Here is a 16,075-nt window from a genome sequence, read left to right on the forward strand (position 1 = left end):
ACTTCCAAGATATGAATCAGTCCTTAATCTTCGATGTGGAACGCATAATATTCTCCTATACACATGCTAATTTTGCTCTCATTTAGTTAGGATGTGTGTTTTATATTTTCTTTAGTAAAGTTTTAGGTACTTAAATTTTTATTATAAACACAATTTATTCGTGTTTAATAATATAATTGTTATAAACAATTTAATATTTTCAATACTTAATGTATACTAATAGATTTAATTATATTAATTATTCACTACATATTACTCCCTCCGTCCCATATAATTTTTATAATACAACCCTCTATCCTTAAAAAAATCCTTCTCTGCTACATAAACTAGCACTTTCCGGCATCCCAAACCCGATAACTTGGGATCCTTACCCGGATTCACCTATCCCTCGTCCATATCCCTCAAGCTCGGGCAAACAAATCCCCACACTTTCTCAGAAAACTCCCTCGAACGCTTGGATTCCTCCGTCGTTTCGCTCCCTATCGGATCCACGCCCCCAAAGGCGGGGCAATTTAGGAACATCCCTTCCAAACTGAAATCCTCCGGATTCTCCGACCCGACCCGCATTGCCATGTCGTGGGCGATATTGGTGCCGGCGCTGTCTCCGCCTAAATAGACACGGTTCAGATCGGCGAATTCGTTGATCCACTCCTCCTTTCCCTCGGTGCTCCATTTGAGAGCGCGCCATGAATCCTCAAACACGATCGGGAGCGGGAATTCAAGGGCTAATCGGTAATTAACCGAGACAGCGACGACGTTTGCTTGAGCAACTAAGTGATTGAGGTACTTGTGATAGAGCGGGGAGAAGGCCGATTCGACGATGAAGCCGCCGCCGTGGTAGTAGACGAGAAGCGGGAGCTTTTTGGTGGGGTCGGCGTTGGGCGGAGAGATTGATCTCCGGCGCAATTTGGACGTCTTTGGATTGGACAGAGGTGAGTGGATTCTAAGCGGTTAAATTCTCTCAATTCTGTCCCACATCGACTTGGTGATGATCCAATCTAATCCATATAAGTGTGGATAACCCTTCTCCTTATGAGGCCTTTTAAGGGGTGAGTGACCCATTTTATATACTATTAGACTATATGGAAGCTTCGAGAAAGAAAACTGAGGTGAAGGCTTGAAGAAGAGTTCACAGCTGTCATTGAGCTGTCAAGAGTTTACAGCTGTCAAGTAGTTAGAGGTTATTTTCTGTTGTTAGTTTAGATTAGAGCTTTTATATTCTGCTCTTGTGGTATCTACACCGAGCATCCTAGTATATAAGGGGCTCGTGCTTGTATTGAGATTCATTCAATAATACGAAATCAAGTTTCTCTACAATTCTACTCTTCTTCATACTTCGGTAGAATCATGCCATCTTTACCAGTTTATCATGGTATCAGTGAATAAACCTTCCGCATTCTCACTCTGATCTCTATTCTCTCGTCGATCTCTCTTTTCCACCGACCAATCGATCAAAATGAATGGTCGCGGCGGTCGAAATCAAGCTCAAGCTCCACCAACTGAAGATACCTCTAGTCCATATTTTCTTCACCCAAGTGATAATCCTGGTGTAATTCTCGTTCCACAGCTTCTGATCGGCTCCAATTACATCACATGGAGTCGTTCCTTCATCACAGCTCTCCTAGCTATAAACAAATTGGTTTTTGTTGATGGATCTATTCTTCGTCCTAACCGTGATGATCTTCTATATCAATCATGGATCAGATGCAACAGCATGGTCGTTGCTTGGTTGCGAAACTCAGTCTCTACTCAGATATGTTCAAGTATTATGTACCTCGATGATGCGTATGAAATTTGGTCAGATCTGAAAGAGCGTTTCTCCTTAGGTGATTCTGCTCGTTTATATCAGTTACGGCAACAGTTGATGACTCTCTCTCAAGGATCTTCTGATGTTAGCAGCTACTTCACAAGTTTGAGAATTGTCTGGGATGAATTCAAAAATTCACAGCCACTCTCTTGGTGCACTTGTAATCGGTGCAATTGTGGCAGTGCAACAAGGTGGAATCAACACCAGGAGAATGATTGCACTATGCAATTCCTAGTTGGTTTGAATTCTACTTTTTCTCAAATCAGATCTCACATTCTATCACTCACTCCTCTGCCTCCACTCTCTAAGGTTTTTGCCTTAGTTATTCAGGAGGAAAGACAGCGGCATATCGATGGTAGTCTATCTTCAGCTTATTCTATTCCAACTCCAAATCCAGCTCCGGTCACAAGTGAGCAGCCTTTTGCAAATGCTGCATCTAGCTTTGGCAGAGGCCTCAACAAATATCTTTGTAGTCACTGTGGTAAAACTAACCACACTGTGGATAAATGCTTTTTTCTGCATGGTTTTCCCCCTGGATTTGGGAGAGGAAAAGGCAAATCAATTGGATCTAACTCATCTGGTTCATACCACAACAGATCAGTAAATTGTGTTGAAGATAACTCTAATGCTTCTGACTTGAAGGTGTCTCCCTTGGCTGCTATGAATCTGCCTAGTATGGATCAGTATCAGCAGCTTGTGAACCTCTTGCAGAGCCAATTCCACAATCAAAACTCCCTAAATTCTCCATCTGATAATACTCAGTTCTCACCGACTCGGAATCAGGCTCAACCAGCTCAATCATATAATCCTTTTTCTGGTACAGTTTGCTTTTATCCTTCTGTAAATACTTTATCATCATCATGCTCTAGCTCTTCTACTTGGATTTTAGATACAGGTGCTACACACCATGTCTGCTATGATCCATCTCTCCTATCTTCTGCATCACCAATCTCCAATGCTTCTGTAAACCTTCCCAATGGCCAGACAGCACCAATCACCCATATAGGTACTGTCAATCTCACCTCTCAAATCACTCTAACCTCAGTTTTACATGTCCCTTCCTTTTCTTTCAACCTGATTTCAGTGAGTGCTCTCACCAAAAACACCTCATGTACTGTTACCTTTACTCATAATCAATTCCATATCCAGGAAGCTTTACTGGGGACCATGATTGGGAGGGGTAAACGAGTTGGAAATCTCTACATATTTGATTTTGCAGACTCTCCAGCTGCTAATCAAAGTATGAAACAATCCCACTCTCATAAAAGTCTCTCTACTAGCAGTTCTTATTCTGCTGCTTTTGTTAATTCCGTTGTAAGCTTGGATGTTTGGCACCAACGTTTGGGCCATCCTTCACTCAATAAATTGAAAATTCTATCTGATGTTTTGTCTCCATCAAACACTCACTTATCTACATGCCAAATCTGTCCTCTAGCCAAACAAAAGAAACTGCCTTTTCCAACTTCCACCTACAGTTTATCAGCCATTTTTGATCTGATACATTGTGATGTATGGGGGCCATTCTCTACTCCTACACATGATGGATTCAGATATTTTCTCACCATAGTTGATGACTTTTCCAGATTCGTTTGGACCTTCTTACTCACTCAAAAATCTGAAGTTCAAGCTGTTATGAGTCAGTTTTTCTCCACTATACATACCCAATTCTTAAAGAAAATCAAAGTTATAAGAAGTGATAATGCTCCAAGTTTAATCTCACGTCCTTACTCTCCTCATATGGAACCATTACCCAGCATTCCTGTGTAGAGACACCACAGCAGAATGCAAAAGTAGAGAGAAAGCATCAACATTTGTTGAATGTTGCAAGAAGCTTGATGTTTCAATCTCATCTCTCTATGGAATATTGGGGTGAATGCATTCTCACTGCTTCATTCCTCATCAATAGAGTTCCTTCATCTGTGCTCCCAAATAAAACTACACCCTTTCAAGTTCTGTTCAATAAAATCCCTATATATTCCAACTTGAAGGTCTTTGGCTGCCTCTGCTTTGCTTCCACCCTGGATAAAAGCAAGCATAAATTTTCCCCTAGAGCCATAAGATGTGTTTTTATTGGGTATCCTTCTGGGTATAAAGGCTATAAGGTGATGGATCTAGAGACAAACAACATTTTCATCAGTAGAAATGTTGTTTTTCATGAAACTGAGTTCCCATTCTCACATCAGCCACCATCTTCTTTTCCTGATAATAATGTCTCTTCATCTCAAACTGATATCTCACTCCCCCTTCTGCCTCAGAAAAATCTCTCTCCAAATAATGCTTCTACTGATATTCCCTCAAATCCTCACCACACTGCCTATGGAAGAACCATCAAGACACCATCTCATTTAACTGACTACATATGTAACTTAGTAGTCTCTTCCTCTAAATATCCCATTTCCTCATATTTTTCTCTGAACAAGCTCTCTCAACCTTACCTCAAGTTCATCATTCTTCTTTCCATACTCACTGAACCTAGCTCCTATAAACAAGCTGCCCAACATCCTAAATGGGTTTTGGCCATGCAAGAGGAGTTACAAGCTCTGATCAGAACTGATACTTGGTTGATTACTATTTTACCTCCAGGCAAGATTCCTATATCTTGCAAATGGGTATACAAGATTAAATTTAAAGCTGATGCTACGGTTGAAAGATATAAAGCCCGTTTGGTGGCCAAGGGATTCACACAGCAAGCTGGGGTAGATTTTCATGATACTCTCTCCCCAGTTGCAAAGCTCACTACAGTTAAGATGGTATTGGCCTTGGCTGCTATTCATGGATGGCATTTGGCTCATCTTGATATTAATAACGCTTTTCTGTATGGTGAGCTTGATGAAGAAATATATATGACATTGCCTCCGGGGCTGGCAGTTCCAGATATTCCACCTGAATCTGGGAAGCTTGTGTGCAGATTGAAGAAATCATTGTATGGTCTAAAGCAAGCGTCGCGACAGTGGTATCTAAAATTCTCCCAAGTGCTATCAGGCTTTGGCTTATTGCAGTCAGCATCAGACCATTCATATTTCTATAAACACTCCAGTGATGGAGCCTTTTTTGGTGTTGTCATCTATGTAGATGATATTCTGGTTGCAAGCAGCAATGATTCTCAGATCAGCAGTTTTAAAGAGTTTCTCAATGGTCACTTTAAATATAAAGATCCTGGTGCTCCTAAGTACTTCTTAGGTATTGAGATTGCTAGAAATCATAGTGGAATCTTCATATCTCAGCACAAGTATGCTTTGGATTTGGTCTCTGATGCTGGGCTGCTTGGTTGCAAACCCTCTACAGTGCCAATGGACTCAACCAAAACTCTCCAACAAGAAGAAGGGGAACTCCTCTCTGACCCCACAGCTTATAGGAGGTTGATTGGTCGACTAGTCTATCTTTGCATAACTAGACCCGACATAACTTTTGTTGTCAATAAGCTTAGTCAGTTCTTGTCTAAGCCTTGCTCAGGGCACATGCTAGCTGGAGAGAAGGTTCTCAGATATTTGAAAGGCACCTTGGGCCATGATCTGTTCTACTCGGCCAAAGCTGATCCTTCTTTAAGCATTTTTTCTGATGCAGACTGGGCTGCTTGCCCTGATACTAGAAGAAGTATTTCTGGATTTTGCTTGTTTCTTGGAACTTCTCTCATCTCTTTGCGTTCAAAGAAGCAACACACTGTTTCTAGATCCTCAGCTGAAGCTGAATACAGGGCAATGGCTTTAGCTTGCTGTGAAGTTGTTTGGATTGTAGCTTTGCTTAAAGATTTTGGAGTTCATGTGAAGCAGTCGGTTCCTCTTTACTGTGATAACCAGGCGGCGGTCTACATTAGTTCTAATCCGGTGTTCCATGAGCGTACCAAGCACATTGAAATAGATTGCCACACCATTCGAGAGAAGCTGGTTGAAGGGGTGATCAAGCCTATACATGTTCATAATCATCTTCAGCTGGCAGATATTTTTACTAAACCATTAGCAGCTGGACCTTTTCATACTCTGTTGCACAAGATGGATTTCACCACTGTGTACAGTCCATCTTGAAGGGGGCTATTAGACTATATGGAAGCTTCGAGAAAGAAAACTGAGGTGAAGGCTTGAAGAAGAGTTCACAGCTGTCATTGAGCTGTCAAGAGTTTACAGCTGTCAAGTAGTTAGAGGCTATTTTCTGTTGTTAGTTTAGATTAGAGCTTTTATATTCTGCTCTTGTGGTATCTACACCGAGCATCCTAGTATATAAGGGGCTCGTGCTTGTATTGAGATTCATTCAATAATACGAAATCAAGTTTCTCTACAATTCTACTCTTCTTCATACTTCGGTAGAATCATGCCATCTTTACCAGTTTATCATAAGCCCATGAGCCTCTCCACTCGCCCATTTTTGTAGACTCTTAGCGCTGGGAAGAAATCTTGGAGGATTTCGTCGGCCATGGATGAGTGGTGAGGGAGAAGTGAAACGATAGGTTTATCATAAATCATTGGAAAATTGATTTTATTTACACTGTGCTTTTATGGCGATAAATCCATATTCACGACGTTAGCATATTCCATTTGGTTTGGCGGTTAAAATGAGAAATGGGATAGGATACGAACCCATTATTCTTTAGAGCATTATTTATCTCTACATAAATTTGAATTCATTGTTTTCCTAAATAGTCGACGAAAGTACATTGTTAGGAAAGAATTAATTAGATGGGGCATATAGGTTTTTGAAAATAATCACTACATTAAATCTTTTCTACTAGTTGACTTAGCTGGAAATACATTTTTAATTATGTGTCTATTTTGGTAATCTCCCTTCATATATTCTTCCTCCGCCCCATATTAATTATCCACCCCTATTAATTATCCATTTTTAACCGTCCTCCACTAATTGTCCGCTTTTACTTTTTTCTATAAATAATAAGTGTATCTCATATTCCTCTAACTCATTCTACTCACATTTTATTATAAAACTAATACACAAAAATGAGACTCATATTTCACTAATTTTTTTCAGTCCACTTAGGCAAGAGCATGGATGTGGACGCAGACCCACTTTTATTCATTTTTTACTCCATGTTCTTCTGTAAAATCACAACACCCGCATCCATGCTCTTCTGCAAAAGCATGCTTAAAGGTCTCACCATTCTATTATTCAATTTAAATACTTCAATTACTAAAAACATTTCCACAATATTAAAATGCAATAAAAATACCTAATACTATTACAAATTACTAAAAAATTGAAAATTACATAATTCAAATTCTAAAAATTAAAAATTACATAATTAAAATTCTAAAAATTAAAAATTACATAATTAAAATTCTAAAAATTGAGAGCGAGAGAGTTGTTTGGTATAGTGTGATTTTTTTGTTAAAATGGGGGTATTTATAGATGAAAGTGTGAATTTTGGGGTAAAAATAATAAAAATAAATTAATTAAAAGTGTGGGAAAATCGGATACATTTTATTGGGAAGTGGGAATTTTTTTTTTATTAAATCTAAACTTTTCAGATTTTTTTGAATTTAAAAAAAATAATAATAAATGATAAAAACCAACGGCCAACCAGAACATGTCATGTTAGCTGCTCGTGCTCTTGTCTTCAGCAAGAGCACCGATGCGGATGCTCTAATGGGGGACAGAAGGAGTATTTCATACTCCCTCCGTCCACAAAAAATAGACCATATTGTGAATAGACCATACTCACTCTTATCCACATTTAGTAATGGAATCACTCTTACAAACTGCATTTGTCGTCTGCTCAATAGAAAGCTTCCATGACTTCTCCTCCAACTAAAAGATATAGAGTTTGAGTTATTATCAATATGGTTTTGTATATAATTAATAATGAGGACTTGTATTTTTTCAATTAATAAATAATAATCCCTCCGTCCATCATTAAATAACGTATTCAGTTAGTCACGTTCCATTAATGCATTCCACTCATATACTATATAACATTATGACTCATATTTTGCTAATTTTATCCATTCATTTTTTTTATATTTTTAAAAACTCGTGTCAATTTAAATTGGACCATTTATCCATGGACGCATGGAGTAACTTATGTTGAGGTTAATCAATTTGTCTATTTTCTACCGGTGATTTAAGAAAATGATGTTAACCAAGTTAAGTCAGGAAAGATTGATTTAGTAAAAAAGGGCAAAAAAATAGTATTCTCCCATCCCATAAAAATATGTTCACTTTTCATTTTCGTCCGTCCCACAAAAATATATGCATTTTATTTTTGGGAAGTTATATCAATTTAATAATGTAGGTCTCACTATCCACTAACACTACTTTACCTATTTTTCTCATCATCTCTTACTTTACCATACCAATCTCCTTATTTCTCTTATTTTATCAATTTTATCTTAATTCTCGTGTCAGATCCATTGTCCATATTTTTATGGGACGGTGGGAGAATGATATTAAAATAATTGACTTTTGAAAAAAAAAATGACAGATTAGGTCTTTAAAGTTCTTAAAATTACCAAACACCAATATCCTACATTAATAAATTTTAAGTAATTAAATAATATTTTGTGTATTTTCTGTTAGAAAAAATATATATTTTTGTAGTATATACATTTGTGTGCACTAATATGATCATCTATACATGTACCGTTTTGAGTAAATTATCTCTTTTATCTGCAATTACTGATAGGGTCACTTGCAGGGGCGGAGCTAGGGTGGGGCCAGGGGGGCCCCTGGGCCCCTCACCCTTTCCAACTTTACCTATATATTATATATGTACAAAACAATTAACAAAGTTTATAGTGGTGCAATTGGTAAGGATGATGCACATGTAGCTGAGTGAACTCAGGTTCGAATCCTGATCTTGCAAAATTTGTCATTTTTTATCACTATCTATAAATATGATGTTAAATTTTCTCTTGAGACTTGAATATGTTTATGTTCTATTAGATATTCTAATGCTAATAGTTTTGTTTATTTTCTCTAGTAATTTATAATCTTATAGCTAGTAATCTTGTATAAATAATTTTATTTTGTAACTATTAAGAATAATTTTCATAATTTTAGAACATACATAAATACTATGTCATAGCATAATAATATTATTTAAAATCAATTTTAATGATATGCTATTTATTTTTAATTATATCGATGTTGACGTTGTCAATGTATCTTTATTTTTATTACCATCCTCTAGTTATCGATCTCATTATCCGTCTCTCGCGTACATCTCTCTATTACTTATGTTCGAGTTAATTTCATATTGTAGATACTGAAACAACTTGATATCGAAACAAATTAATAAAATTGAACAGTAATTTGGGCCCCCCATGATTAAAATCCTGGCTCCGCCACTGGTCACTTGTATCATGTCATATATAAGCTTGAGTATCAAGTGGGTCTTTATTGGCAATACATTTCTTTTCCGGCTAATAAGTTGGAAAAAAATCATATGTATATTGTGTATTTTCCATTAATTAGTAAAACTAATTTATTTTATATATACACTCACCTACATATTTTTTAGAGCAAATTATACACTTATCGGCAATAACTCTTCGACGACACGACGAGAATTTGTTGTGATTGACAATTTTAGGCATGGCATGCACACACATGTACAATTCACGGGTCTTATTTGTCATGTCACCACGAATTAACTTTTGCTCGTGTTGTATTGTGTCCATATCTGTTGGGACCATACTCTGATTTAGCCTTATTTAATCGTGTCATGAATGCTTATATATCATTTTAATGTATGGCGAAATTCTCAAAATGGATGGATATATCCACTGAATTTCATTATGGGCTATATTTTTTACTTCTATAATTGGGTGATACGCATTTTGAGCATGCGTAACTAATTGTGCATTTAATTTGAAAATTATGGATTGTATTACTCATTGGTGAATGCTTCACTCATTTATGAAATAACAAAAGCGCAAGTATAATAGTCTACCTCATTTCTAGAAATCATTGTTGTTGCCTCCATTTCGTCCAGAATTTCCAAAGAGAAAGCTTGTTGTTAATCTATTTCAGGTATTTACTATACAATTGAATTGGATGTGGTATGAGTGTGACACAACCATTCAATATGAAATAAATAAATTGCAAAAAGGTGTCAAACACAACATCTAGACGAAAAAGATACATATGCACACTAAAATTAAAAGAGTGTAATAATTTTCTAAAACAATCAATTCATGCATGAACCATCACCTTGATCTAAATTTGAACGAATTAACATTTACCAAACAACCCTTATTATTTCAGCTTTAATGTTGAACATAAACACATGAAACATTATACGTTTACTGATTAATAAAAGAAGCCACTTTTTTAATCATGTCAATCGCAACCTCACTATCCGAATTAATCATACTGAAACAATGGTCTTCCCCTACAACCTCAACGCACTCGATTTCTCCCTTCCATCCACAGTTGCTCAGCACCTCCTTGTAATACAATCCTCTATCCTTGAGAAAATCCTTCTCTGCTACATAAACTAGCACTTTCCGGCACCCCAAACCCGATAACTTCGGATCTTTAGCCGGATTCACCCATCCTTCATCGCGGTCCCTCAAGCTCGGGCAAACAAATCCCCACAATTTCTCAAAAAACTCCCTCCAACGCTTGGATTCCTCCGTCGTTTCGCTCCCAATCAGATCCATGCCCCCAAAAAAGGGGCAATTGAGGAAAATCCCTAGCAAATTGAAACCCTCCGGATTCTCCAACCCGACCCGCATTGCCATGTTGTGCGCTATATTCGCGCCGGCACTGTCTCCGCCTAAATAAACACGGTTCAGATCGGCGAATTCGTTGATCCACTCGTCCTTTCCCTTGGCGCTCCATTTGAGAGCGCGCCATGAATCCTCAAATGCAGCCGGGATCGGGAATTCGGGGGCTAATCGGTAATTAACCGAGACGGCGACGACGTTTGCTTGGGCAACTAAGTGATTGAGGTGCTTGTGATAGAACGGGGAGAAGGCGGATTCGATGATGAAGCCGCCGCCATGGTAGTAGACGAGGAGCGGGAGCTTTTTGGTGGGGTCGGCGTTGGGCGGGATGTAGATTCGGGCGGAGAGATTGATCTCCGGCGCGATTTGGACGTCTTTGGATTGGACAGAGGTGAGTGGATCTAGAGATGGAGGAACGAGGTCTAAGCCCATGAGCCTCTCGACTCGCCCATTTTTGTGGACTCTTAGCGCTGGGAAGAAATCGTGGAGGATTTTGTCGGCCATGGATGAGTGATGAGTGATGAGGGAAAAGAGAAATGATAGGTTTATTGCTTTTATGGGCATAACTCATTGGAAAATTGTTTTTATATACACTAGTAGTTTTATGGCAATAACTCTTTGTCGTCTCCCATGTTCACGACGTTAGCATATTCTATTTGGTTTGATGGTTTGTATAATCATCATCAATACTATATAGTAATAAGCTTAAAAGACATAGATAATTAGTTCCAATAGTATTCCAAAACTAATTCAATCTTTTATGGTTGAGTTAAGAATATCTATATATTTTTATGTTTATATTAAACCAAAATAGAAAACTTTTTTAAATTTTATGAGTGAAAAAAGATATAATATAGAGAATATTTTTTTAACGTTGAATTTAGTACAAATGGTTGGAGAAAAATCATATTTGATGTGATTTTTACACTCAAATGAGTCTGAGTTTAATGTAATTAGTTGGAGATGTTCTAACTCTAGAAAAAAGACTAGCACGAAGAGTGAAGAAAATAAATTCTAACGCTTTATTTTGATTATTTCTTGAATCCAAAAAGATACTCGTCAAACAAATCTGTCGTCGTAAGACAACTACCTAATTGCAGTCGTGCACTTCTGTAGCGGCGACAATCCGGGCTTGCTGGCGGCGTCCCGGTGCTGCTGGAAGTCCGGGTAACGCGCCGACAACCCATTAGCAATGCGCAAGAATAGCTTTCGCTGCATTCTGATACGCCGACGGAAAACCGTCGGGCCCCACTGTGGCTACTCGGCAAATTAATCCGGGTACAGCCGGTCGTGAGCCGCGGCATGGTCACAGTCGACTGACTGACGGTGCCGAATTGGCCTGGGGACCGACTCCCAATTGGCTTCTCACATGCTGTATCACGCGCTTTACTACTTCGTCAACGGAATCGCAACCGGAAGCCGTAGATATTCTTAAAGATCGAGAAAAAGTTAGAGAAAATGAAAGAAGATAAAGATGTTGGTGTGGGAAATGGAAAGAATGGGATGGGATATTCACAGTACTCCCTTCGTTCTATAGTAAAGGAGACATTTCTTTTCGGCACATGGATTAAGAAAAATGAGTGTAATTTGTTAAATAAAAAGATAATAAAGTAGAAGAGTTGAAGAGTAGAGACAATAAAGTAAAAGAGAGCGAAAAGTAAGAATGGGAAAATGTGTTACTCTCTCCATCCCACAAAAGATGTCACACTTGTGGGACTGCACAAGATTTTAGGAGGTTTTGTTTTATGTGTTAAATGGAGAGAGAAAATATTATTTTTATATTCACATGAGAGAGAATTTTTTCCAAAAATAGAAATGTGACATCTTTTGTAGGACAAACTAAAAAGGAAAGTGTGACATCTTCTATAGGACGGAGGGAGTACTTTTTACTACAAATGGAAATGAGTCTACTACTCTGAAACGTTCAAAATGAAAAAAAAATAACTCTGCTACTATAAAATGGAAAATAGAAAATATGAAATAAAATATAATAATAATAATAATAATAATAACAATAATAATAATAAAAAAGATGAGGGCGATTCGACTGCCATGTCGATCCGCTAGGGCCGATCAATTATTTTTTTTTGGGGGGGGGGGCTCATTTCCCACGATAGGAGCCTGGCGATCAATTTTGGGGGTGGGGGGGTGTCATTTCCACGATAGGAGCAAATCATGGGCTTAGGAGGACCCGCCCACCGTCCACATTGCAAATGCTCCTTGGCGATGACTCAAGATCTTTCTTTATAATTGTATTTGTCATTTAGTCATTAACTCATAAAGCTTACTTAAATCTTTAATGTTCTTGTCGTTTCATCAAAAAGCTTTCACGACAGAGTGTAAAAATAATGCTGCAGTGTTTCTCATTAGTGTATTAATATGATATCAATTTCTAATAGTACTTACTTTCCTTTTTAGTTTATCTCAATTAAAATAACTTATTAATAAAAATGAAAATATATTTCTCTCTATTTTATTCTCTCTCTTACTTTACTCTTTTCATTTCACATACAAAATAAATGATAAAATTTTTGTGCCTAAGGAATGAATCATTTTCTTTAAAATGGAAGGAGTAGTACTTTTTAGAGTAAGTTATACTCCCTCCGTCCCTGAAAATTTGTCACATATTTTCTTTTTCGTTTGTCCCTAAAAATTTGTCACCTTTCATTTTTACCATTTTTGGTAGTGGATCTCATATTCCACTAACTCATTCTCACTCATATTTTATTATAAAACTAATATATAAGAGCATCCACAATAACGGCTAGCCGACCGGCTAGCAGATCCGCGTCGCTAGTCGAACTATTGTAATCGGCTAGTGCCGAATCGGCGAAAAAACGGCGTGAGCTAGCCGATTGATTATGCTGCTTGGCCGCTTATTGTGGCGCATCACCTTGGCCGCCAATTTTCACATTTTTTTAAATTATTTTTTGAAACCTATATCGCGATTTGGGCTTCATTTTCATTTCCAACGAGTTTTTTCTCTCTCTAAATTTCTGACAAGAGCAACATCGAACGATGAGTAACGTGGGTGGTAGCAGTGGTGGTAGTAGTGGTGGTAGTGGTGGTAGTGGTGGGGATACTGAGGAGTATGAACGACAGATGAACGAGGCTATGGAGGCCTACATGAACCGGCGCGGCAGACATGTGGGATGAGTACCTCCACATCGGTGAGACGACTTCTCTGGAATGTCTGAAGTTTTTCTGTCAGGGCGTGATTCAAATTTTCGGTGAGCAGTACCTTCGAAGCCCTACCCCCCAAGATTGTCAGAATCTGATGCAGATGCACGGGGAGCAGCATGGATTCCCTGGGATGTTAGTCTCACGCATGATCCTCGAGGCCATAGCCGATTACTCTACTGCCATCTCAAGATGATTAGTAGCTGGTCGAACAACGAATTAACGTCATCAACTCGTCGCCCTTTCAACGAGAAAGGTCGTGGCATCGGTCCAGCCGTCTCATTTGTGGCCAACGACAACCGGCATGATATGGGCTACTACTTGGCGGATGAGATATACCCTAGGTGGCCTATCTTTGTGAAGACGATCAGGCACGCGGCGGATGACAAGAAGGCCTACTTTGCGGAAGAGCAGGATTCGGCGCGCAAGGACGTGGAGTGCGCATTTGGTGTGCTCCAGTCTCGATGGACGGCAATTAAGGGTCCAACGCGTTTGTGGGATGTCAAATGCATTGCTAATATAATGTACGCCTGCATTATCATGCACAACATGATCGTCGAAGATGAAGGCGTACAACTGACTAGTTGGGCCAATGACGATGAAGCCGGTCCAAGCCACGGAACGACCACCCCTAGCGTACGACGTGGGGTACCTCACGATGAAGTCGGCCGCCTCCAGGAATATGCCGACATGCGCCAAGTGGATGCTCATATTCAACTCCAAAAGGATATAATTGAAGAGTTGTGGGCACGGAAGACTGCACAGCGATAATTTTTTTTCTTTATTATGTAATTTATTTTTTTAAATGAATGTGCTTTTTTTAATGCAATTAATGAATTTTCCCCGTATATGTCTCGTAAATTTAATTCCGCAATTTAATCATAAATTTAATTCCGTAAATGTAGTTGATTTTTTAATTATTTTTATTGAGGCTAGCCTATGGCTGGCCTATTTGAGTAAATGCTGACGTAACATGTGGATTTTTAGTGCTGCTGACGTGGCAGGGAGATAGAGTGGTTGGCCTATGGCTGGTCTATTCTTATTGTGGATGCTCTAAAAGTAGGACTCACATACCACTAATTTTTTCAACCCACTTTCTATTACATTTCTTAAAACTCATGCCGGGTCAAATGGTGACAAATTATGGGGGACGAAGGGAGTACTACTTTCCTCAAATTTCTCAAAATATGAACATGACAATCAAAATCACGAACTATGCGAAAACTAAAGGAATTTATAATGGGCCAAAAAAATTAGTTAAATAATATGATTGTTGCCCAGAAAGTTAAGGTATCACGACTTGTTTTAAATGAAATTCTTAATCTTTCTAACTTTTTCCTAGTGACCAAGATCGATAGAGAAGTTATAACTTGTATCATAACTAGTTTATGTATTCATATAGTATAAAAGATAAAATAAAACTTAGAAATTGTATATTTACATGCAAATAATCTTTAAAATTTTATTCTTCTATCTCGTAATAGATGACATATTTTCGTAATGCATGAGATACTGAGAAAAGACACTACTTTTGAGCATATAGACACTCTTTACATGCAATTAATTATTAAAATATAAGTTGAAGTGAGTTGTATATATAGAATTGAAATAAAAAATGAAGAAAAAAATTGAAAATTCGGATGGCTCGGCGGTCAGCGTGCAATAGGAACCTTCCCACTGCCGTCCCCCCGCTCTCGGCCATGCCCATCATCTCGGCAGCCGCAATAGGAGCCTTCCCGGCCGTGGGAAGACCCCTTATTGCCAATGCTCTAAGAAAATGAAACTACTTCGAGCATATATCAAATCACACCAAAAATTAACCAAAAAATTTAAAAACAAATAAACTCATTCATCAACCACCACCACGACGATCTTTGATCAAAATCTGACCAAATTAATATTATCAAACAGCCTTATTTATTTCAGTTTCAATGTTCCACATAAACACACGAAACATTATACATTTACTTATTGATAAAAGAAGCCACTTTTTTAATCATATCAATCCCAGTCTCATTATCCGAAACAATCACACTGAAAACATGCCCTTCCCCTGCAACCTCAACGCACTCGATTTCACCCTTCCATCCACAATTGTTCAGCACCTCCTTGTAATACAGCCCTCTGTCCTTGAGAAAATCCTTCTCTGCTACGTAAACAAGCACTTTCCCGCAACCCAAACCCGATATCTTCGGATCCTTACCCGGATTCACCCATCCCGCGTCGCTATTCGTAAAGCTCGGGCAAGCAAATCGCCACAGTCTCTCACTAAACTCCACCCCACTCCGGAACGGCTCAGTCGTTTCGCTCCCAATCGGATCCACGCCTCCGAAGAAGGGGCAATTGAGGAAAATCCCCTCCAAATTGAACCCGTCCGGCTTCTCCGAGCCGACCCGCATCGCGACGTTGTGGG

At 38.5% G+C, this 16,075-nt stretch overlaps 2 protein-coding genes and 1 pseudogene across 2 annotated transcripts; all 3 read right to left on the reverse strand.

Moving 5' to 3' along the window:
* Positions 1-279: 279 nt before the first annotated feature.
* On the reverse strand, positions 280-1,397 carry LOC125220565 (annotated as a pseudogene).
* Positions 1,398-9,991: 8,594 nt separating this feature from the next.
* Positions 9,992-11,017, reverse strand: LOC125224317 (probable carboxylesterase 2). Its single transcript, XM_048127701.1, has one exon. The coding sequence runs from the start codon at positions 10,984-10,986 to the stop codon at positions 10,057-10,059; it is 930 nt and encodes a 309-aa protein (XP_047983658.1). The 5' UTR covers positions 10,987-11,017; the 3' UTR covers positions 9,992-10,056.
* Positions 11,018-15,626: 4,609 nt separating this feature from the next.
* On the reverse strand, positions 15,627-16,061 carry LOC125220566 (probable carboxylesterase 2). The gene has a single exon (XM_048122725.1). The coding sequence runs from the start codon at positions 16,059-16,061 to the stop codon at positions 15,627-15,629; it is 435 nt and encodes a 144-aa protein (XP_047978682.1).
* Between the last annotated feature and the right edge of the window lie 14 nt (positions 16,062-16,075).

The sequence above is a fragment of the Salvia hispanica genome, chromosome 4 (genome assembly GCF_023119035.1).
Source record: "Salvia hispanica cultivar TCC Black 2014 chromosome 4, UniMelb_Shisp_WGS_1.0, whole genome shotgun sequence".
Lineage (NCBI taxonomy): Eukaryota > Viridiplantae > Streptophyta > Magnoliopsida > Lamiales > Lamiaceae > Salvia > Salvia hispanica.

Bases quoted from the DNA above. Each gene is read 5' to 3' on its own strand.
- LOC125224317 (XM_048127701.1), bottom strand. From the start codon at position 10,986: ATGGCCGACAAAATCCTCCACGATTTCTTCCCAGCGCTAAGAGTCCAC.
- LOC125220566 (XM_048122725.1), bottom strand. From the start codon at position 16,061: ATGCGGGTCGGCTCGGAGAAGCCGGACGGGTTCAATTTGGAGGGGATT.